Consider the following 24,294-nt stretch of genomic DNA (forward strand, 5'->3'; position numbering starts at 1 on the left):
TTTTTAGAAATTTACTTTTTAAATTTTAGTGATTTATTAAAAATTGACAAGATTGTGGGATAAGAGGGGTACAATTCCATACAGTTCCCACCACCAGAGTTCCATATTCCCTCCCTTCCATTGGATGTTTTCTTGTTCTTTATCTCTCTGGGAGTATGGACCCAGGCTGATTATGGGGTGCAGAAGATGGGAGGTCTGGCTTCTGTAATTGCTTCTCTGCTGGACATGGGCATTGGAATGTCGTTCACACTCCCAGCCTCTTTCTATCTTCCCCTAGTGGGGCAGGACTCTGGAGATGTGGGGTTCCAGGACATATTGGTGAGGTCGTCTGCCCAGGGAAGTCAGGTTGGCATCATGGTAGCATCTGCATCTTGGTGGCTGAAAAAGCATTAAGATATAAAGAAGCTGAATAAACTGTCTAATGATCAGGAGCCTAAAAGTAAGAATATAGCAGATGAGATTGGGTCTCCGTTTTAGAAAAAGCTGGGAAATCTATTTTAGGTATATTCCAAGGGGCCCATGGCTTTACTAATTTTTCCCTGAGTCCAATAGCTAACATGCAGGTGGCCTAAAGGTATTGTCTGGGGAAGATGGTGTTAGGGTTGGAAATAGAAAGCTGGATCAGGGAAGAGAGTAGCTCCCCAAAATATGACAAAAGTATATAAATATTGTTTACTGTAAACCCTATTGGTTTGGTCTGGGGTCCACATTCAGCACAGGAGCCAGTGCAGTTTCTGCATGCCTGTAGATCTGAGTTAACATTCTGTGGTCATAGCAAGGAACATTGGAGGATGCAATCATTTCAGCACCCGTCCTTAAGTGGCAGAGTCTGTTGACCCAGTCTCCCTTCAGAGAGTGGGGCAGTCCCTACCATGGTTGTTCCAAATTGAAGGCAAGTTCCTATAGAGGCCCACAAGAGGGTTTATGATGTTCTTCCTGATGGAGATGACCAGCGATGGTGGAAAGGGATCTGTTAGAGGTCTAGGCCCATCATATCTATGTGGGAATCCCAGGATTCCCTGACTAGGGCCCTGGATGATAGGGTGGCATGGTAGTGACTGAAAGAGCTTTCATTAAAGTATGCGGTCTCTTGCCCTTATTCAGCTTTTGTAGTCCTTACTTTGACAAGGTTAGCCTTAGAGTGATTGAGGGAAGTGTGATAGAAAGTAGGTGAGGATGATTACATATTTTTATAAGTTGAAATGAATTGTTTTGAAAAGTATAATTGCAGCTTGAATTTTAAGTAGATTAAAACACATATGCATTTGTATATATGTACCTATATATGCATATATATGTATAATGTGGTGGCAGATTTAACTCCATTGTGTAGTGAATGCTGGATTGACTTGTAGAAGACATAAATAATCAATCTACAGAGCACAAAAGCACAGTGCCTTCAGCCGACATACCCTCTCTGTCAGCTGAATTAGTCAGTAGGCTGTAGTAGCTGTGAATCAATACATGAATAAGCCTTATTAAAGACCTCTTTTAGTACTACAGATTCTTATGTTTGAACTTGGATTCTTATGTTTAAACTCAGAATTTTAACCCATTTTGAGAAACCAAAATGTTTATGTGTTAAAAGTTTAATGTTGTGTTTAGAAAATGATGGAAGAAGGTGCTTGGCTTCCCCCCCCCCAATGATTTTACTGTTTAAATTATGAATTATTCAGCATATTCCCCACAGTGCCCATTGAGTGCTTTCAAAGGTGCATGAACACTTTGCGGTCAGTTACATCTTCTTTGATATGGTAACAGTAAAGTGATTAGATGTATCTTCAGTGACAGAAAACCTGCTTAACTTTCTTCTAGAAAGTGGGTTCTTTGAATTACAAAACCACTACATGTAGATGGAATAAAGTGGGGGAGGGGGAAGAAGAGAAAAATGGAAAGTTATTCTTATTCCCTTCCCCTTACTCCAGAGTCAGTTGCCTATTAAAAGTGTGTGTGTGTGTGTGTGTGTGTGTGTGTGTGTGTGTGTGTGTGTGTGTGTGTATATTCTACCACCCACCTCTACTTAGCTGCCAGGATCAAATGAGACCAGGCATATTCAAAGTGGTATGGCTAGATTTGCATGTTATTTCTAACACTATTTAAAATAAATTAGTATATTGAGAAATTGACACTGCTGAGTTAGTTTCATCCGGGGCAACTGCTGTTTTACAGAAATCTTTATTTTCTGATGTCTTGAGTATAGAGTAGGAGGTGGTGACAGGAGGAAGTGAGGGTGGCAAAGCAATCCATGCGAGCTGTTTCTTTCTTTCTTAGAAGCTGCTTTAGGCTTTTAAGCGTGATTGCACTGGACTTCAGAAAATTAATTTCTGCGTATTTGTTGCCACTATATATCACTCTCTAGTCTTTGTGAATAGGTTTTCTTTAAGGGTTTTTAATCAAACAAAAATATTAAATCTGCATTTCCCCCTCCCCAGAAACTCTAGTCAAGAGGTCAAACTTGTGGGTTTCTGTTTTGTTTTTCTCCTTGTTAAACACTTTAAAACTTTGAACAGAGCGCACATTTTAAGACCCAATTATGCAATGGTTTCTTCCCAGAAGCCTCAGCCTACCCACAGGTTACATCAGGGAACTGTGGAAGACAGGAGCTGTTTGTATTCCTGACAGTAGGGTGGGTAAGGCAGAGTTGGTACTCCATGACATGGCATATTTGGGAATATTTGTCCTAAGCAAACATGGGCTGGGAAACCATATGAAAACTGTATCCTGCTCTTTTTTTTTTTTTTAATGAACCAAGTTACAAAGGATATCTTCTTTTATAATAGCATACTTTAAAAAGTCTTCAATAATTTGGTATTTTGTATATATTGTGTTACCATGGAATTTAGTTCCTATGTACATTTGGCAAAGACTTGGATAACAGTTGGGTCAAAACTTTATACCTACATAAAGCTTCAGTTAATTTTTCTGAGTTGACAGACACTATAAAAATAGGTATGTTCTGTTTATGTTAGTTTCATACTGGCTAACAGAAAACACTAATCTGTAAGTACCTAATGACTAATGCTAAAGGAGCAGGAGTAATCTGAAAATTGAGGCCTGCAGTTTCCTGGTTATCATGTAGTAATACTTAAATGGCATTCAATTATAACATTCCTACAATACTTGATACAGTCTTCATGCTTGCAAATTCCTAAGTCATAGGATCTCAGATGGTTAGGAACTGAAATATTTTAAAGAACCTCAAGAATTTAACTTTGAGCTCTTCCTGCCACAGATGGCTCTGAGACTCTTACATCACTTACAGAAATGCTGCCAGAGGGAGTGAGTATGTGGAAACAACCTTTCATCTTTAGTTTGAATAAAATTCTTCAACTCTTAGAATTATTCCATGGCATGCTTCTTTCTGCATTGCATAAAAACACAGCTTAGTACATGAGTAGACCATGTTCTCTGAAAGTCCATGAGTATTTTTGAGAAAGTAACAAGAAAATCCCAATTCATTATGCACGACAAGTAAATGGTAGAGAGATGCTATACATTCTTTGTACTGTTTAAAATACTGTACTGTATAGCCCAGGAAGTGGTGGAATAGATAAGGCTTTGGACTCGCTTCCCTTTCATTGATGGTATAAAAGCAAGATTCCTGGTGAAAAACACTTAGGGTCCTGGTGGAATGAGGGGACAGAGCCCTTTGGTTTACTTCCCCTATCACTTATCCCTCTGGTGCAATAGGTGGGAATTCTAGCTTCTTCACTGAACATGGGCATTGACAGGTTGACCCTTACCCCCAGCCTATTTATATCTTTCCTATATGGGGAGTAGGATTCTGGAAAGGTAAGGTTTCAGGAATTATTGGTGAGGTCGTCTGCCCAGGGAAGTCAGGATGGAATAACAGTAGCATCTGGAGCTTGGTGGCTGAAATGCAGCCAGATGGAAAGCAGGACAAAATATTTAATAACCAGGAACCATAAAGTAGTAATAGAGCAGATGAAAGTTGAGATTTTAGGATGGACAAACATGAGGAAGTCTGTTTTAGTTAGGAACCTGTGTCTTAGTAATCTTTGCTTGAGCTTGATAGCTAGCATGAGGGTGGACTAGAACTATTGTTTGGGAAGATGATGTCAGAGTTGAGAGTAGAACAGAGGCAGTATAACAGGGTTAAGAGATCAGAGAGAAGAAACGTCAAGAAGTATGAACAAAGTCCCAGATGTTCCAGGACTAGGAAGCAGGGTTAGGACAGAGTTACTTGCAAACTTGAAGAAAATTTATAAATGCAGTCAACTGTTTGCTACATCTATCAAACCTGGGGCCCATACATATTCATAATTTAGCATTGGAGCCTGTACAGCCTCCTAGTTTCTGTCAGACTGAACTCGCAGTCCGTGGTCAAAGCTGGGAACATTCCAGGCTGAACTCACTTTAGAACCAGTCTTCCTTGAGTGGCAGTGTAGGATGACCCAGCCTCCATTTGAAGAGTGGGGCTGTCCCTACCATTTTTTAGTTCATAGTAAGGGTAAGGTCCTAAAGAAGCCCGCAAAAGGGCTTATGATGGCATTTCCAGTGGATGTGACCAGTGATGGAAGAGAAAGGGATCTATCAGAATTCTAGGCCCTTTTTATCTATGGGGGGAATCCAAGAATTCCTCCCTGTCTCAGACCCAAGTGATTGGGTGACCTGATAGTGCTTAAAAAGGCCATCTTGCTGTGAGCCAGTCTCTTGCTTTTTTTTTTTTTTTAGCGTTTGTAATCCCTTCTTTATCTGTTAATCTTAGACTTTCTCCCAGTTGTTAAAGCATTACGTGTGTTTTGTTGTATTCAAGCCAGTATTAGGTTTATGGGATCTGGCCTCAAGGTAGGGAAGAGATAGACTTAGGATTTTAGTGGGGGTCTCAGCCCCCTAGGGTTTCTGCATTTACTTGTTTGATGATTCTAGTAAAGGGGACAGTAATTGTTCTTTTCATGATATGTCGTTTTTGCCAGTATATCTCTTGGCCAGTTAGATAGTGTTTCTCCTAAGATTGTCAAGGGGTAACAATAATGCTGATGCTCTGTCAGAAAAGATTAAAAGTTGGACTGCATCTTACTTCCTTTTGTGTAGTTAATTGAGTAGATATAGATTGAAGGAAGTGAAGTAGAGGGTAGGAGAGGAGGATGTATAGGCCTAAGTAATAAATATATAATTAGAGAATTTAAAATGCCTCCTTTAGGCCATTACACTAGGTTGCAAGGCTTATTCAGGTCTAAGTTTAGTCACGGAGGGCTAGTAAGCACTTTTACTTTGAGGTATAGAATTACCCCTTACTTATGGATATATGCACACATGTACCCAATACCCTAGGCTCTAGCTTCTATCTAGTGTCTGTAACTTTCTTAAAAAATCTTGCATCAGAAAAGGGAACAGCAGCAAATGCTGGATAGGGTGTGGGGTCAAAGGAACCCTCCTGCACTGCTGGTGGGAATGTCCATTGGTCCAACCTCTGTGGAGAGCAGTCTGGAGAACTCTCCGAAGGCTAGAAATGGACCTACCCTATGACCCTGCAATTCCCCTCCTGGGGATATAACCTAAGGAACCCAACACATCCATCCAAAAAGATCTGTGTACACATATGTTCTTGGCAGCACAGTTTGTAATAACCAAAACCTGGAAGCAACCCAGGTGTCCAACAACAGATGAGTGGCTGAGCAAGTTGTGGTATATATACACCATGGAATACTACTCAGCTGTAAAAAGTGGTGACTACACCATTTTCAGCCGATCTTGGATGGACCTTGAAAAAATCATGTTGAGTGAAATAAGTCAGAAACAGAAGGATGAATATGGGATGATCTCACTCTCAGGCTGAAGTTGAAAAACAAGATTAGAAAAGAAAACACAAGTCGAACCTGAAATGGAATTGGAGTATTACACCAAAGTAAAAGACTCTGGGGTGGGTGGGTGGGTGGGGAGAATACAGGTCCATGAAAGATGATGAATGACATAGTGGGGGTTGTATTATTAAATGGGAATCTGGGGAATGTTATGCATGTACAAACTATTGTATTTACTGTTGAATGTAAAACATTAGCTCCCCAATAAAGAAATAAATTATTTTAAAAAAAGAAATAAATTATTAAAAAAAATAAAACATACATGAGTCTAGAATATAAAAAAAAAATCTTGCCATTTGAAATGACACTTGGTAGTCCCATGTATTAGGAAAGATCTCACCAGGTTAGCGGAGTTGGAAGGCTTGCGTATCAGGCTTGGCCATCTCTGGAGGCCATCTGCAGTAGCAAGTCAGCAGCAGCATCATGTGGTATGGCAACACTGGTAGTGCTGATTTAGTTGAGGTCAACAGAGACTTAACAGGGTAAGAGATCAGAGAGAAGAAACATCAAGAAATATGAGCAAAGTCCCAGATGTTCCAGGACTAAGAGAAATAAGAATTTTAGAGATAATGGGAAAGGTTCCTTGTAGTAAGTGATGATTATTATTAGAACCACATTAGTTAGGATCTTGTTTTTCCTTGAAAAACTGATAGTTAGAATTTACCGTAATATACTTGACCTCTCTATGTTTTATGCTATTGAAAGATATTTACTAGTAACTATCTTAGATACTGACAGGACCAAATGATTTTGATCTATCTGACCTAAGGTTGTATGTAACTTAGATAAATAAAAAAATAGGGCAGGGGTAGATAGCATAATAGTTATGCAAAGAGATTCTCATGCCTGAGGCTTCAAAGTCCCAGGTTAAATCCCCTGCACCACTAAAAGCCAGAGCTGATCAGTGCTCTGGTAATAATAATAAAATAAAAAATATATGTAAATATATAGATAGATTATATTTCAGAGCTGCTTAGACCATTTAAGCCCAGTGTCAGAATTAAATCTTACAAATCTGAAACAATAAATATTTGGGCTAAAGAAAATATGTTTACTCAGAACAAAAATCTTGCCAGTTAGAGAACTTGAAGTGTTAAATCTATTTTCCCCTGACATATTGAATAAATAGTGATTCGTAAAAATCTGTGTTAATAGGAGTATAGTTTCACACTCATTGTTCTCCAAACCAAAGTTCTTTCTCCCACCCCACCCCCCAGATAACCACTATGGCTTTCCCACAGTCTTGGATATGAGTTGATTGATTGTTTCTTGTTTGTTTTCACATTCATGTGTTCAGTTCTTTATATTCCACATGTAAGTGAAATCATTCTGAACTTGTTCTATACTTGCTTACTTACTTCACTAAGCTTAAGCTTTTCCAATTCCATCTATTTTATCCCAAAGGACACAATATCATCTTATTTAATTTTTTAATTATTATCTTTATTTATTGGATAGAGGCAGCCAGAAATTGAGAGGGAAGGGGGAGATAGGGAGGGAGAGGTACAGAGAGACACCTGCAACACTGCTTCACTATTCACAAAACTTTCCCTCTACAAGTGGGGGCCAGGGGCTTGAACCTGGGTCCTTGTGCATTGTAAGACGTACAGTCAACCAGGTGCGCCACCACCTGGCCCCCACAATATCATCTTTTTTATTGCCAAGTAGTAGTCCATTGAGTATGTCTCTTAACTTCTTTATTTCTGCTTCTCCTGTCTTTCCCTCCCCCCTTCTCATAATAAATAAACTTTTTTTTGTTGTTGTTGGAAAGGATAGAGAGAAATGGAGAGAGGAGGGGAAGACAGAGAGGTGATGAGAGGTGAATCGACTCCCCTGCAGGTGGGGAGCCAGGAGCTCCAACCAGGATCCTTATGCCAAGTCCTTGTGCTTTGCACCACCTGCGCTTAACCTGCTGTACTACCACTCGACTCCCTTATATCTGTATTTTATAAAGGAACACCTATGCACATTCTCTCCTTCTTTCCAGATCATTTTCTTTTCTTTTTTTTTTAAATAATTTATTTCTTTATTGGGGAATTAATGCTTTACATTCAACAGTAAATACAATAGTTTGTACATGCATAACATTCCCCAGATTCCCATTTAACAATACAACTCCCACTATGTCATTCATCATTTTTCATTGACCTGTATTCTCCCCACCCACCCACCCACCCCAGAGTCTTTTACTTTGGTGTAATACTCCAATTCCATTTCAGGTTCGACTTGTGTTTTCTTTTCTAATCTTGTTTTTCAACTTCGGCCTGAGAGTGAGATCATCCCATATTCATCCTTCTGTTTCTGACTTATTTCACTCAACATGATTTTTTCAAGGTCCATCCAAGATCGGCTGAAAATGGTGTAGTCACCACTTTTTACAGCTGAGTAGTATTCCATTGTGTATATATACCACAACTTGCTCAGCCACTCATCTGTTGTTGGACACCTGGGTTGCTTCCAGGTTTTGGCTATTACAAACTGTGCTGCCAAGAACATATGTATACACAGATCTTTTTGGATGGATGTGTTGGGTTCCTTAGGATATATCCCCAGGAGGGGGATTGCAGGGTCATAGGGTAGGTCCATTTCTAGCCTTCTGAGAGTTCTACAGACTGTTCTCCACAGAAGTTGGACCAATGGACATTCCCACCAGCAGTGCAGGAGGGTTCCTTTGACCCCACACCCTCTCCAGCATTTGCTGCTGTTACCTTTTCTGATGTATGACATTCTCACAGGAGTGAAGTGATATTTCATTGTTGTCTTGATTTGCATTTCTCTGACAATCAGAGACTTGGAGCATTTTTTCATGTGTTTCTCAGCCTTTTGGATCTCTTCTGTGGTGAATATTTTGTCCAAGTCCTCCCCCCATTTTTGGATGGGGTTATTAATAAATAAACTTTTAGTAAGTATTGTATTGAACACTTAAAATTCTTGGGGGCCAAGTGATGGCATACCCACTTAAGTGCACATGCCATGAGCAAGGGCCCACAGAAGGATCTGGGTTGGAGCCCCCCGATCCCCACTTGCAGGGGGTCACTTCACAAGCATCGAATATCTGCAGGTGTCTTTCTCTCTCTTTTTCTCCCCCCCACTCTTTCCATCTCTCTCTGGCCTGTCCAATAAAATGGAGAAAATGGCCATCAGGAGCAATGGATTTTTAGTGCCAGCACTGAGCCCCAACAATAACTCTGGAGGAAAAAAAAACAGAACACTGAAAATTTTGTTAAGAGGATAGATCTCATGTTAAATGTTTTGCATACATGAGGTTGGGGTGAGAGAGATCTGTAGTCTAAAAATTATTAGGACTATATCATAAATGATTTTGATTAACATACCTGAGAGTAAGTAAGAGTGTTCTTATAAGCTTGTCTTAAATTTTATTCTCAATTGTGAGATCTTTCTATGTCTGTTCTCAAAAAGATCTGACACTTGTAGGGATTTACCTGCTACTAAATACATATGATTCTTGCTTTCAGGTAATCTCAGTGGGACTGTTGTTGTAGGTATGATTTCTATGAAGATTTATTTATTTACACTGTGAGAGAGAGAGAGACGGAGAGACGGACTAGAGCATGACTCTGCTTTATGTGTTTTTATCTCCTTTGGATAAATGCCTGGAAATGGTTTGCAGGATCCTAAGTTATTTTTACTTTTTGAAAAGAATATGCATAGGAGCTATACCAGTTTGCATATTTTTTTGCCTCTAGGGGGCTCAGTGCTGGCACTACAAATCCACTGTTCCCCGTGGACATTTTCTCCATTTTATTGGATAGGACAGAGAGAAATTGAGAATGGGGGGTGGGGAGGGAGATAGGTAGAGAGAAAGATAAACACCTGCTTCATCGCTTATAAAGCATCCCTCCTGCAGGTGGGGACTGGGGGCTCAAACCCGATCCTTGCTTGGGTCCTTGCGCATAGTATTATGTGCGCCACTGCCCAGCCCCTCACCAGTTTGCATTCCCACCAGATGTGTACCAGGATTTTTTTTTCCCCCTTAATGTCCTTACCAATGCTTACTCTTTTGAGATTATTTGTTTATTTATTTATTTTCTACCAGGGTTATCACTGGGGCTCAGTGTCTGCAAAACAAATCTATCTCTCCTGGAGGCCATTTATTTCCTTTTATTTTTATTTTTCTTTATTTAATAGGACAGAGAGAAACTCAGGAGAAGGGGAGAATGAGCGGGAGAGAGAATGAGAAACATTTGTAGTAGTCACTCATGAAGCCTCCCTCCCTATAGGTGGGAAGTGGGGCTTGAACCTGAGTCCTTGCACATGGTGATGTGTGCACTTAACCAGATGCACCACCACCCAGCCTCCTTGAGCCTTTTTTTTTTTTCATGTAGGCCATGCTCACAGGTGTGAGGTGGCATCTCATTGTGATTTTAACAGTGTAACACTGTTACATTAAGTATATATATATATATATATATATATATATACTTAATATATATTATATATACACATACATATGACTATAGGTGATCTGAATGACTTCTTTAGAGAATTTAGACATATTGCCTGCTTTTTCACTGGGTTGCTTGTTTTTTGTTATTGAGTTATATAGGTGGGCTGTCACTTTACTCTGCACTTTGAAATTAATTTGTTGTTTGCCTGTGGGAGGTTCTGTGGCTGTAGTGATGGACTTTACCTTTGCATATAAAGTGTGACAGGGAGGGAGAGGTCAATAGAAATAAAAGGAATAACCATAGTAGTTCCTGGCATTGCTTCTTCTTCTTCTAGCGTTTGCCCTTCTTCCGTAGCCAGTCAACAGGTCAGGTTGAAAGCTGTCAGGAGCTGCTTGTTGCTGGCTTTGAAAGTGACTGGGATCCATGTGGATTCAGTCGGCTAGGAAGGATCGTCAGTTTCCCCAATGAATGGGTACTCAACGGGATGCACCACGAGAAGGTCGATCCAATGCATCCCTGGCATTGCTGAAGGAGTGGAATTACATGGCTCAGTGAGAGGACTCCACAGCGCACCCTAGTGCCACTAGTGCAGAACAGTTCTCTGTGTGCACTCAACAGGACAGAGGCTCAGTTTCCTCACCTACATATACTACTCCAGTGCCACAGTCCTGGAACTCATTCAAAAATTATCTAACCCCTTTTATTTTTTATTCTCTTATTATTGGGTAGAGATCCAGAGAAATTGAGAAGGGAGAGGAAGGTAGAGAGGGAAAGAGACAGAGAGACACCTGCAGGCCTACTTCACCACTTGTAAAGCTTTCCCTCTGCAAGTGGGGACCAAGGGCTCGAACCTGGGTCCTTGTGCATTGTAATGTGTGTAATTTAAGGTGTGCCGCAGCCTTGTCCCCTCTACCTCCTTTCTTTGGGTTGATTTTGTAGAGGTGACTTGGAACATCCTGACCTGACCCTGACAGTGCACAAGATCTTCTGAGTAGATCATGTACCAATGATGGTAGTCATCGATCTCCACAGTTAGCACAGTTTGATTGTACGTGGACAAGACCAGACCTGATTTCTTGCCTGGTACAAAGCATTCATTCTGGTGTTGGACAATTTATGATGGTAGCTTGTGTCCTGACCATTGTTGTTATCACTAGTTGATCACCTATAATTTAGAGGCAAGCGAATTGATTTTTTTTTCTCTTCTTTTGCCATTAGGAATATTACTTAGACCCAGTGCAGCCATGAATCCATTATTTCAGTAAGCTATCCCCGTCCCCCCCTTTTTTCTTTCTGTTTTTGATAGAAGGAGGAGGGAGTGATACAAAGACAAGGAGAGACCTGCACCACTGCTCCACTACTCCTGAAGCTTCCCCCTGTAGGTAGGGACCTGGGGCTTGAATCTGGGTGCTCTGACAGGATAACGTGTTCTACTGGGTGAGCCACCACCCTTGCCCTGCAAACGGATAAGATATATTTTCTCCAGAGCACTGCTCATCTCTGGCTTAAGGTGGTGTGGGGGATTGAACCTGGGACCTTGAAGCCTCAGGCATGAGAGTCTCTTTACGTAACCATTATGCTGTCTACCCCCACCCCAAACTGATTTAAAAAAAAAAAAGAGTTGTTTAAACATACAAGGACATACATTTTGCAGAGAAAATTTTAAAGAAAAATATTGAGCAACTGGGTTAGTGATTCCACAAGGAGAGCATAGGACTTCCCTGTATAAGACTCTTGTTCCTTGCACCATGAATGCTGGGGTGCAGTGGTCCTTGGTTTATCTGTTCTTCTGATTCTATCTTGTTAGATAAATCTTTAGGAAGAACTGAAAATGAAACATTAATGTCTACAAGAGTTTTATTTTTTTCTTCTTTTTTTTTAACTAAAACAAACAAACAAACAAAAAAAAACCCCAACATATCTTACTTTGTTCACAGGTGCTTTTCAATGGGAAGAACTGGAAGAAGATATCAGAAAGAAATTGAAAGATTCTGGGGATGTCTCCAATGTAATTGAGAAAGTTAAATGCATTTTAAAAACGCCAGGGAAGGTAAGCTAGTTTTTGTGAATTTGTTTACTTTTACTTTCTCTGGACTATCTCTGATGGTTGTGATGACTCTAATATTGAGATATGAAAAAAGTGTGAAACTGTGATGACTATAATATTGAGATATGAAAAATGTCAATAGCATATACATGTTTTCATTAAATGTTTGCCATTAAGACACTTTATAAACATAAGCATATGTAGTTCTCATATGTAGTTCTCAGATTGTTAATTCATGCAAGAATTACAATATTGTTAGTCACATCTTAACGATGTTCATTTTTGAAGCATCCCTCTGACCACTCTGGGACTATGCAACTTATTTAAAGTTTGAAGGGCTGTTAAACTAGTCCAAATAATCATTTTGAAACTGTTAATTCTTCTAGTCCATGAGTATAACCACTGGACTTATAGGTGGAACTTAGGCAACAAGGACAGAACGGGTAAAGACAAGGTGAAACTCAGGCTGCATGTCATATTCTGGACCAAAGCAAATGATTGTAGGGAGGGAAAGGCCTGGTTCAGGTGAAGAGGCCATTGGAGGCCAGGTGCATGATGGTCAGAAAAGACTTAAATTGGGGGTGAAAGTATTTTGCAGACACCTCTCTCAGAAAGATGAAGCATTGTACCTGGGCATCAAGAACTGTGCTATTAGCAACTGTCCTCCAATACAATGATTTGGGTAGGGAGTGAGAGGAAAAGAGGGGCAGTTGGGAAGGTTCTGAGTCAAAGGATCTTTAGAACCAAATATATATATATATATATATTTTTTTTCTCAGATAAAAAATTATGCTTTTTTTTTTTAAAGAGAGAATATCTTCTCATTTCTCAAAATTTAAGTCCATATCATATTCAGGAGCATGAGAGTTGCAGATTGTGTCCTTTTTTTAATTGAAATCTGTATGACCAAGTAGATAGTAAAGGAATAGTTTCTCATTTGGTATAAACTTAAAATAGTAGCTAAGAGTCAAAGCTTATAAAAACACAGACCTTGAAACTGGCAAAATAGCTCACCTAGACTGTGTATGTTTTACCACAAGCACTACCAAGCTTGAGCCCAGCCCCACCCCACCACATTAAAGGAAACTTAGGTCTTTACCTCTCTGTCTGTTTGTCTGTCTGTCTGTCACTCTTTCTATTTGAATATGCCAGCCTAGAGTGGTGAAACTCCAGCAACAAACAGACAGACACACATACAAACTTTGTACATGGTTATAAAATTAGGCATATGAAAACTTTGGTAACTTGTATTGTACAAACATTGTAGGATTTTTAATGTAAGAACATATATTAAGTTTTAAGATAACTACATTATACCATTTACTCAGTGTATTTGAATTTTGTATTCTGTGCTAAACAGTGGCTATCTTAGATTAAAATGGTAAATTATGTGCAATGCCTAGCAGAATATAGGTTTATATTAAATGCAATAAAAATAATTTACCCTTTAAATATTTATGATATTAGTAATTAACAAAATTACAAGTTCACAGTGGTACAATTCCACACTGTTCCCACCACCAGAGGTCTGTGCTCCCATTCTCTCCACTGAAACTACAGTCGTTCTCCCAAAGTCAAAGATGTGGGTTGACAGTTATATCTATAGCTATCTGTCTACCTCTATATATCTCTTCCCATTTTTTTTTCTTACAGTCCTGACTTCTCTTCCTCTCTAAGTCACACTTATACCTATTAGTGCTTCAAAATGTCCTTCCTTTCTTCTTCTCTTTCTAGGTCCTAATAGAATTGGCTCTCAGAGCCCTCTAGTCATCTTCCCCTAATATTTCTCCCCCTTTGGGAGAATAGACCAAAATTCTTTATTTTTTTATTTATTATTTTTTTTATTTAAGAAAGGAGACATTAACAAAACTGTAGGATAGGAGGCTTACAACTCCACACAATTCCCACCACCTGATCTCCATATCCCACCCCCTCCCCTGATAGCTTTCCCATTCTCTATCCCTCTGGGAGCATGGACCCAGGGTCGTTGTGGGTTGCAGAAGGTGGAAGGTCTGGCTTCTGTCATTGCTTCCCCGCTGAACATATGGGGTGTAGAAGGCAGGAATTCTGGCTTCTGTAATTGCTTCTCTGATGGACATGGGTATTGGCAAGTCAATCCATACTCCCAGCCTGTTTCTGTCTTTCCCTCGTGGGGTAGAGCTCTGGGGAGATGGGGCTCTGGGACACATTGGTGTGATTGTCCACCCATGAAGTTCAGGATGGAATCATAGTATCTTCTGCAACTTGGTGTCTGAAAGGCAGTAAGTTATGAGGCAGGACAAAATGTTTGATAAATGAGAACCAAAAAGTAGGGATAAAGCAGGTGAGAATAGGGATTTTAAGGGTGATAAACTAGGAATTCTACCTTAGGTGTGCTCCTAGAGGCCCATGACTAGTGATTTTTACCTGCACTTGATACTTAACATGGAGGTAGCCTAAAAATATTGTCTGGGGTGATGGAGTCAGAGTTGAGAATAGAACTAGCAAGCTAGATTAGGGCAGAGAGCAGCTCCCAAACTTGAAGAAAATATATAGGCGGCTGGCAGTGGTACACCTAGTTAAGCACATAGTGTGAAGTGCAGGGACTAGCACAAAGATCCCTGTTTGGGCCCCCTGGCGACCCCTGGCACTGAGCCCCAGCAGTAACCCTGGAAGCAAAAAAAAAAAAAAAACCGGGAGTCAGGCTGTAGCGCAGTGGTTAAGCACAGGTGGCGCAAAGAGCAAGGACCGGAGTAAGGATCCAGGTTTGAGCCCTGGCTCCCCACCTGCAACGGAGTTACTTCACAGGTGGTGAAGCAGGTCTGCAGGTGTCTATCTTTCACTCCCCCTCTCTGTCTTCCCCTCCTTTCTCTATTTCTCTCTGTCCTATCCAACAATGATGACAACAATAATAATAACCACAACAATAAAACAACAAGGGCAACAAAAGGGAATAAATAAATAAATATTAAAAAATTTTTTAAAACAACATATATATAGACATATATTTACATATATATATACAATTAACTGCTTACCACATCAATTCCTTTAAATTTTAGACAAATGTCTTTTCAAGTCTACAACCTAAGTTATCAATATTTTATAATAACATCAAACTGCACTAACATTAGTGAGAATCTTTGAGTATTTTTTAACTGGCATAATGGTTCCTATTCTCTTTTTAATGAAATAACTTGGAATTAGGAGCAAGACCCTTTTTCTTGTTTCATTAACACACTGAAGTAGGTATGCAGAAGCTGTCCAGTTTTACAGGTATATGTCAGAGCAATAGCTCACAATCTAATTAAGGTAAGTGATGAGTTTGTAAAAATGCGCTCCCAAACTTACATTTTTTTCAAAAGTTTTCTAGGTTAACTGGTTTATTGACCAGTGAAAATGTACATTATATACATCTTTATTGTTTTAAACTTATGCTCACTTCCCCCCTTTTCAAATTGAGAGTATAGGTAATAAGATAATTAGTTTATGCAGAATCATTCATTTTATGTATATAAACATATTTATATTCACACAAACTATAGATATCATGATATATACACATAAAGTTGATATGAATAGTATTATGATATTGCCAGTCATTCTACTCCTGGACTTTCCTTGAATCTGATTCTAAGCACAGCCATTCTTTTGAGTGCTGACAGTAAGATGAGTTTTTCTTGGGGAGAGTAGCTGCTATGCTGGTGTTTTCAGGGGGTGGGGTGTTGATGAGTAGCATATGATCCTAGGATATTAAAGTAAACTCCCTCCTTAGTGTAGGAGGAGAGAAGAGTTGTGTGCTTTCCTCCTGTGCTCCCCTAGATAAAGGCTTCTCTTTTTTGATGAGTAAGACACAGGGATGTTACCATTGAAGTGGCAGTGAGGAAATGTACATGTAAACTATGAATCTACCACAGATCATCTCTGTAGTATGCAAGTCTTTTCCAGGCTTTTTAAATATATATTTATTCCCTTTTGTTGCCCTTGTTGTTTTATTGTTGTAATTATTATTGTTGTTGATGTCGTCATTGTTGGATAGGACAGAGAGAAATTGAGAGAGGAGGGGAAGACAGATGGGGAGAGAAAGAGAGACACCTGCAGACCTACTTCACTGCCTGTGAAGCGACTCCCTGCAGGTGAGGATCCGGGGACTCGAACCGGGATCCTTATGCCGGTCCTTGTGCTTTGCTCCACATGTGCTTAACCTGCTGCGCTACCGCCCGGCTCCCCAGGCTTTTTTTTTTTTAATGGGGGCTGAATTATTAAAGAATTTCTTTTCTTTTCTTTCCTTTCTTTCTTTCTTTTTCCTTTCTTTTTTTTTTTTTTTGTTGTTGGTCTTGATATTGCTGGGGCTTCAGTGCTCCAGGATTTTTCAAATAGACAGAGACAGAGAGACAGAGGAAATGACAGCACAGCACTGAAGTTTGCCCCAGTTCAATGAGGGCTGGGCTCAAAGCTCGGTCATGCATGACAAAGCAGGTACACTATCCAGTGGAAATATTTTGCCAACCTTTACTGGAAGATTTCTAAAGCTCTTGTGAGCTCTAAAATTAAGTGACTTTTTTTTTCTTTGCCTAATTTCATTCATTTGTATGGCCCTGCCTTCGCTTCCTTTCTAAGCTACAATTGTAACTCCTTCTCAGTGTCCTTCCTATTTCCTTCCCTCTCAGATAAGAAAAACAGTGCCTTGCTTCCTCTGGTGTTCTGCAGATTCTCTTCTCTCTCAGTGATGGTATAAAAACAAAGATTCCTGGTCACTAATGTTCTTGGTCACAGTAGAACTGGAGTTCAGAGCCCTCTGGTCATCTTCCTCTAACATTTACCGCCTCTGGGAGTATGGACCAAAATTCTGGCATTCTGTAATGACTTCTCTGCTGAACATGGACAGTAACCAGTGGATCCATCTCCCCAACCTGTTATCTTTCCCTGGTTGGGTAGGGCTCTGGGGAGTTAAGATTCTGGGACAGCTTCGTGAGGTCATCTGCTTACAGAGGTCAGGATGGGATCGAAGTAATATCTGGAACTTGATGGCTGAAAGGCAGTAAGATATAAAATAGGACAAAATGTTTAATAAGCAGGAACCAAAGAGTAGAAGTAGAGCCACTGAGAATAGGGACCTTAAGGTGAAAAGAAGCTAGAGTATCTACTAAAGTATGTTCCCAGAAGTCTATGTCTTTAGCTAACGTGGAGGTGGACTAGAAATATTGTCTGGCAGTATGGTGTTAGAGTGGATATTGAACTTGGAAGCTGGGTGAGGGCAGAGAGTGGCTATCAAGCTTGAAAATAAATAAATAAATAAATAAATAAATGGAAACAAATAAATAAATAGAATTAACTGTTTACCACATCTATTGGACCCGGGGCTCATGCATATTTATATTTAGCACTTGAACCTGTATTACCTCTGAGTCCCTATCAGTCTGACTTTACTGCCCATGGCTACAACCAGAAACATTCTAGGCTGCACTCATTACAGAACCAGTCTTCCCTGAGTGGCAGATTAGGATGATCCAGCCTGTCTTTGGAGAGTGGGGCAATCTTACCATTATGAATTTATAGTGAGGGTAAGGTCCTGGAGAGGCCTGCGAAGGGCTGATAATGAAATTCCTCATGGAAGTGATCAGTGATAGTAAAAAGAGGGATCTGTTAGAGGACTAGGCCCATATGGAAGTATCCATTGATACTCTGAGTAGGTAACCAGGTAGCCTGGTATTGGCCAAAATAGTCCTCATTAAATGAACTAGTCTCTTGCCCCTTTCCAGTTTTTGTAGTCCTTTCTTTACCTGACCAGGTTAAACTTTGAGAATAAACTTTGTGGAGCCTTGATTTACATAGTCCTGTATCACTTCTCTTATTTGTGGGTTCCTTTTGGAGTCTATTTTCTTTCTGGTGAAAAAGGATATTTTTTTCCTTCTCACCAAAAAGTCTGACTTTCCACCAGAGTAAACTAGTCCAACGTGGGAAGTATGTATCTTTTATTCTTACTGCTAAAGTTGTATATGTCATTATTTTTTTTAGAGTAGAGTTTGTTGACTTCTCTAGCTGGTTAGAGTTCTGATCTTGGCTGAAGTTCTGAGATTCAGCAGATGTAAATGAGTAAAGATGCAGTGCTTACCCTAGACTTCTGGGACTGAAAGAAAGAAATGTTTGAAAGATAACAGAAAAGATTAAACAAAGCCCCAGGTCCTGAGTGAGAAGCAAAAGAGGACTGTGTATGCCCACAGTAGGACAGGGTAGGGCTCTGGGGAGTTACTAGAGACTCCCAATTAAAGCATCAGGATGAGAGAACAGATAGGATAGTCATAGATAAAGGCTTTGGAGCTTACACCCGACATCCAGGCAGCCTTTTATGGACTCAAGCAGTCCTAGCTCTGGGTCGGGAAATATTTAAGGATATAAGATTGTAGAATAAGATACAGCTAAGCCAGTTAATAATCCCTCTTAGGTATTTTAATGTTGATTTATTGGATAGAGACAGCCATTGAGAGGGAAGGGGAAGACAAAGAGGGAGAGTGACAGACACCTGCAACACTACTTTGCTGCTCATGAAGCTTTCCCCCTGCAGGTGGGGACCAGGAGCTCGAACCCAGGTCCTTGTGCATTATAATACTTGCACTCAACCGCCCCCCCCCCCACCTATAGATTTGTTTTCCTTAACCAGGTCATTCACTGCTGCCTATGCTGCATAGTGCAAAGTTACTGATTGTCAGGTGGCAGACATCTTTTTTCTTCTTCTTCATCATCATCTTCTTCTCCTTCTCCTCCTCCTCCTCCTCCTCCTCCTTCTTCTTCATTTCTTTCTATCTAATTGAGGGATTAATGGTTTACAGTATGGCTGATCACATATGGGTATATCAATAGCCCATGAATGACCCTTTTCACACCCTTCCAACCACTTCCTCTTCAGTCTTTTGCTTTGGTTCCATACATCCTTCCCAGGCCAGGGTTCAATTTGTGTTTTCCTTTCCTAGTTTATTTCTTTGTTTGTTTGTTTCTTTCTTTCTTTTTAAAAAAAATTTTATTTTTATTATTTATTCCCTTTTGTTGCCCTTGTTGTTTTATTATTGTAGTTATTATTGATGTCGTTGTTGTTGGATAGGACAGAAAGAAATGGAGAGAGAAGGGAAAGGCTGAGAGGGGGAGAAAAAGATAGACACCTGCAGACCTGCTTCACCGCTTGTGAAGCGACTCCCCTGCAGGTGGGGAGCCCGGGGCTCGAACTGGGATCCTTACTCCAGTCCTTGCGTTTTGTGCCACATTTGCTTAACCCGCTTTGCTACCGCCCGACTCCCCTAGTTTATTTCTTAAGTTCCACCTGCAAATGTAGGCATCCGGTATTTGCCTTCTCTCTCTCTCTCTTTTTTTTTTTTAACTTATCTCACTTAACACAGTGCCTACAGATTCCATCCAGGATGAAACTAACTGTGCTGCTATGAACACAGTTGTACATAGATCTTTTCAGAAGGGTGTGCTTGTTTCCTTTAGATATATCCTAAGGAGAGGATTTCTAGGTCATAGGGAAGTCCATTTCTAGTGTTCTGAGAAGTCTTCAGACTGCTTTCCACAGGGATGGGAGGACTGGACCAATTTGCTTTCCTACCAGCAGTGTAGGAGGGTTCCTCTTTCTCCACATCCTCAACAACATTTGTTGTTACTGTCCATTGTCACAGGTGTAACGTGATATTTCACAGTTGTCTTTATTTGCGTTCTCTAAGAATCAATGACTTGGAACTTTTTTTTTTTCACATATCTGTTGGCCTTTTGGATCTCTTCTTTGATGTGAAGACTCTGTCCATATCCTCTCCCTATTTTTGGATAGGGTTGTTTTCGTTGCTGACTTTGGTGAGTTTTGTGGTTATTATTGTTTGAATTGTTAAAATGTATTATAAATAATCACTATGGTAGAGGAATAACTGATGATGTTAGGATAAATCTGATTGAGTTCCTAGGACTAAAGGGACTTCTTAAGGGAAATCAGACTTGAAAGGGAGAAATTCCCTTCCCCTAACTGGAGTTTAAACTTCATTGGAGAAGGTAGGCTAACATCTTACTGAACGATAGAGAAGTTCACTGTATTGTCTCATTCAGAGCTGGGTCACAGTTGCTGGACATTAGGAAACAACACTAAAGACCTAGGAAGTGCACAGCAGTAGAACACATGATTTGTAAGCGTGGGTGTGGGGAGTGCTGAGTTCAGTCTCTTGTACTTCATATGCAGAGTGACCCTCTGATTCTCTTCTTTCTATTATTAATAAATCTTGTAGATTTATCGTAACATTCTGGAAGTGTAGTTATTTTGAATGTGGTAGATAAAGATACTGTGTAAGAAGAGTCACTGTACTAGCATAGATCTCATCTCTTTAGAGAGTCTCTCTGTTTTGGTCATGGTTCCTTTTGCTGTGCAGAAGCTTGCAACTTGATAAAGCCCCATTGGTTTATTTTTGCTTTTGTCTTCCTTGTAAATGGATCTGTCACTGGAGATGTTTCAAAAGTTTACTTCAGAAAGAGTTCTGCCAATGTTTTCCGCTAAATACTTGACGGATTCTGGTCTAATATCCAAATCTTTGATACATTTGGAACTTACCTTTGTGTGTAGTAAGATGTAATGGTCCAGTTTCATTCTTCTGCATGTTTCAACCCAGTTTTCTGAACACCATCTGTTGAAAAGACTCTTATTACTCCATCTAATGCTTTGCCCCTTTTTGTCAAAAATTAGATGTCCATAAGTCTGGGGGCTTACTTCTGGGCTATCAATTCTATTACACAGATCTGTGAGTATATTTTTGTTCTAGCACTAGGCAGCTTTAATTAAGATAGTCCTATAGTATAGTTTGGGGTCTGGAAATGTGATGCCTCCATTCCTGTTCTTTTTTTCTCAATTGTCCTAGTGATCCTTAGGTATTTTATGATTCTAGGTAAACTTTTGTAGCTTTCATTCTATTCTCTCAAAGAATACCATCTTATGGAAATGGCATTAAGTCTATATACTACTCTGGGTAGAAGGGTTATTTTGACTAAGTTAATTCCATTTCTTTGTGTCTTTTTCTAGTTCCTTGAATAGTAACCCCAAATTTTCAGTATACAAAATTTTCACTTCTTTTGTTAGGCTTATTCCTAGATATTTGATTGTTTTTGCTGCTATAGGAAATGGGACTGATTGGCAGACATAGTTCTTGAGGGTAAGTTCTCATGAAAATTGTAATCATTGGTGTCATAATAATTTCACTGAACACTTAACAGTCTTCTAAATGGTCTGACTAATCCGTATACATTACCAAAGAGTGATGTACAATGTTTTCCCTTGTGTTTTTGTTCTTCTTCATAGATCAATTGCCTAAGGAATTGCAAGACCTATCAATCCAGGAAACCTCTGTGGTTTTATAACACTTCCCTCAAGTTTTTCCTTAATAAACCAATGCTTGCTGATGTTGTCTTCGAAATACAAGGTATGTTTCAATTTTTACAGAGTCCATTTTAGTCCTATTTATTGTTTTTTTTTTTTCATCAACTTTGAACATTTTGCTTGAAGGGATGGCTACTCTCTATTGTAGAATATAGACTAACATTGTTGGCATTTTAGTAAGATATTGCAGGGAAAATGAATTATTTTATTGAAATAGTAAAATAGTAAAAGAAGTTTATATTTTTCTTATTTTTATTTCTCTCTTTTATATATATAATTTTTATTTATAAAATGGAAATATTGACAAGACCATAGGGAAAGAGGGGTACATTTTCACATAATTCCCACCACCAGAACTCAATATCCCATCCCCTCCCTTGAAAGCTTTCCTATTCTTTATCTCTTTCTGGGAGTATGGACCCAGGATCACTATGGGGTGCAGAAAGTGGAAAGTCTGGCTTCTGTAATTGCTTCCCTGCTGAATATATACATTGGCAGGTTGGTCCATACTCCCAGCCTGTCTCTTTCCCTGGCAGGGCAGTGATCCAGGGAGGGGAAGCTCTAGGACACATTGGTGGGGTCGTCTGCTGAGGGAAGTCAGATTGGCATAATGGTAGCATCTGAGATGTGGTGGCAGAGTAATGAAGCTGAAGGGTTGGCATTCCGCGCCCGATATCTCTGGGCACTGTCCGAAGTGAAGCATGCCAAGTTGCATTGCTTAGGTTGGGGTCAGCAGATGCAGTATCAGTTGGTATGAATTGAGAGAAGCATGCAGGAAAGTGAGCCTCACCCTAGAGATTCCAGGCCTTGGAGAAATATGGGCCTTATAGAGAAAGGGGAAAGTTCCTGCTGTCTAAGGGTTTAAGAAGGCAGTAGATAATTATTGCTATAACCAAACTATTTGGCAAATAGGTTACTTTGAAAATCCCATTGTTAAGGCTTGCTGTATCGTAGAAGACATAGAACTTTGACATAGAACATAGAACTTTGGTGGTGGGAATGATGTTAATATACACTCCTATTAAGTTATAATCTCATAGGGAGTCGGGCAGTAGTGCAGTGGGTTAAGCACACCTGGCGCAAATCGCAAGGACCGGTGTAAGGATCCCGGTTCCAGCCCCAGCTCCCCATCTGCAGGGGAGTCGCTTCACAAGTGGTGAAGCAGGTCTGCAGGTGTCTATCTTTTTCTCCCCCTCTCTGTCTTCCCCTCCTTTCTCCATTTCTCTCTGTCCTATCCAACAACGATGACATCAATAACAACAATAACTATAACAATACAAAAAAGGCAACAAAAGGGAAAATAAATATTTTTTAAAAGTTATAGTCTCATAAATCACTAATTAATATGAGAGGGGGAAAATGGATCGAATGTCTAAAACTTTTTGATGTGTAGACTGTAACTCTGAGTATATGTTCCTTCAATCTAAACACTTAAAACTTCAAAGTGGGGGACTGGGTGGTGGCACACCTGGTTAAGCACACACATTACCATGTGCAAGGACCCGGGTTCAAGCCTCTGGTTCCCACCTGCAGGGGGAAAGCTTCACAAGTGGTGAAGAAGGGCTGCAAGTGTCTCTCTTCTTCTTCCCTCTCAGTTTCTGGCTGCCTCTATTCAATAAAGATAATTAAAAAACAAAAAAAAACTTCGGAAGTCGGGCGGTTGCGCATCGGGTTAAGTGGTGTAAAGCGCAAGGATAGGTGTAAGGATCCTGGTTGGAGCCCCCCGCTCCCCACCTGCAAGGGAGTCGCTTCACAGGCGGTGAAGCAGGTCTGCAGGTGTCTATGTTTCTCTCCCCCTCTCTGTCTTCCCCTCCTCTCTCCATTTCTCTCTGTCCTATCCAACAACAATGATGACATCAATGATAATAATGACCACAACAATAAAACAGCAAGGGCAACAAAAGGGAATAAATATATAAATAAATATTTAAAAAACTTCAAAGTGGTAATCAAATTCTTTTTCTCTTACCATATACCACATTATTTTTAGAGATCAGCAAGGAATTGGGGTTTCTGTAATATTACCCATTATATATTTTTGTTTGTATGTTTATTTTCCTTCCTTTCTTTCTTTTCCTCCCTTCCTCCCTGCCTTCATTCTTTCCTTCCTTTTTTTTTTTTCTTTCTTTCAGAACCTGGGTCTCGCACATGTGTGATTTCACTGCTTCCTTGGCTACTTACTTTTTCATTCAGGTAGAGAGAGATAGCAACAGGGAGAAGAGCCACAACATCAGAACTTCCCTAGATGCTTTGGTACTTCTTAGGTGGTATTGGGGTTTGAACCTGGGCCATGAACGTAGCAAGCCATTCACCCAACCTGGTGAGATGTCTCTCTGGCCCTGTGTGTAGCTCTTTCAGAATCTAATTTTTTAATCTCCTGGATCCAGTCTCCTTACTGTGATTATAATGATAGTTTATTTCCTTCTACTCTGTTCCTTTTTTATTTAAACAAAAGAAACTGGTCATGGGCTAGTGTTCATGTCTGGCTTACATCAGGCATTGTAGCTATTGCTTCATGGACTCCTCACAGCATGCTTATCACCAGAGCAGCTGAGGGCTGCTTGCTTTTTTTTTTTTTTTTTTAATTCTCTGTAGGAAAGTAATGCAACCTAATTTTAATAAAGATAAGCT

The 24,294-nt window shown here is 39.9% G+C and overlaps 1 protein-coding gene across 1 annotated transcript in view; it reads left to right on the forward strand.

The window, feature by feature from the left end:
* RHOBTB3 (Rho related BTB domain containing 3) overlaps positions 1-24,294 on the forward strand; it is a 92,696-nt gene that overhangs the window by 39,380 nt on the left and 29,022 nt on the right. The window contains exons 7-8 of the mRNA XM_016191835.2: positions 12,172-12,284; positions 21,586-21,706. Coding sequence (XP_016047321.1) covers positions 12,172-12,284; positions 21,586-21,706 — 234 coding nt within the window. The remainder of the gene's footprint in view (positions 1-12,171; positions 12,285-21,585; positions 21,707-24,294) is intronic.

This window comes from Erinaceus europaeus, chromosome 11 (assembly GCF_950295315.1).
Source record: "Erinaceus europaeus chromosome 11, mEriEur2.1, whole genome shotgun sequence".
NCBI lineage: Eukaryota > Metazoa > Chordata > Mammalia > Eulipotyphla > Erinaceidae > Erinaceus > Erinaceus europaeus.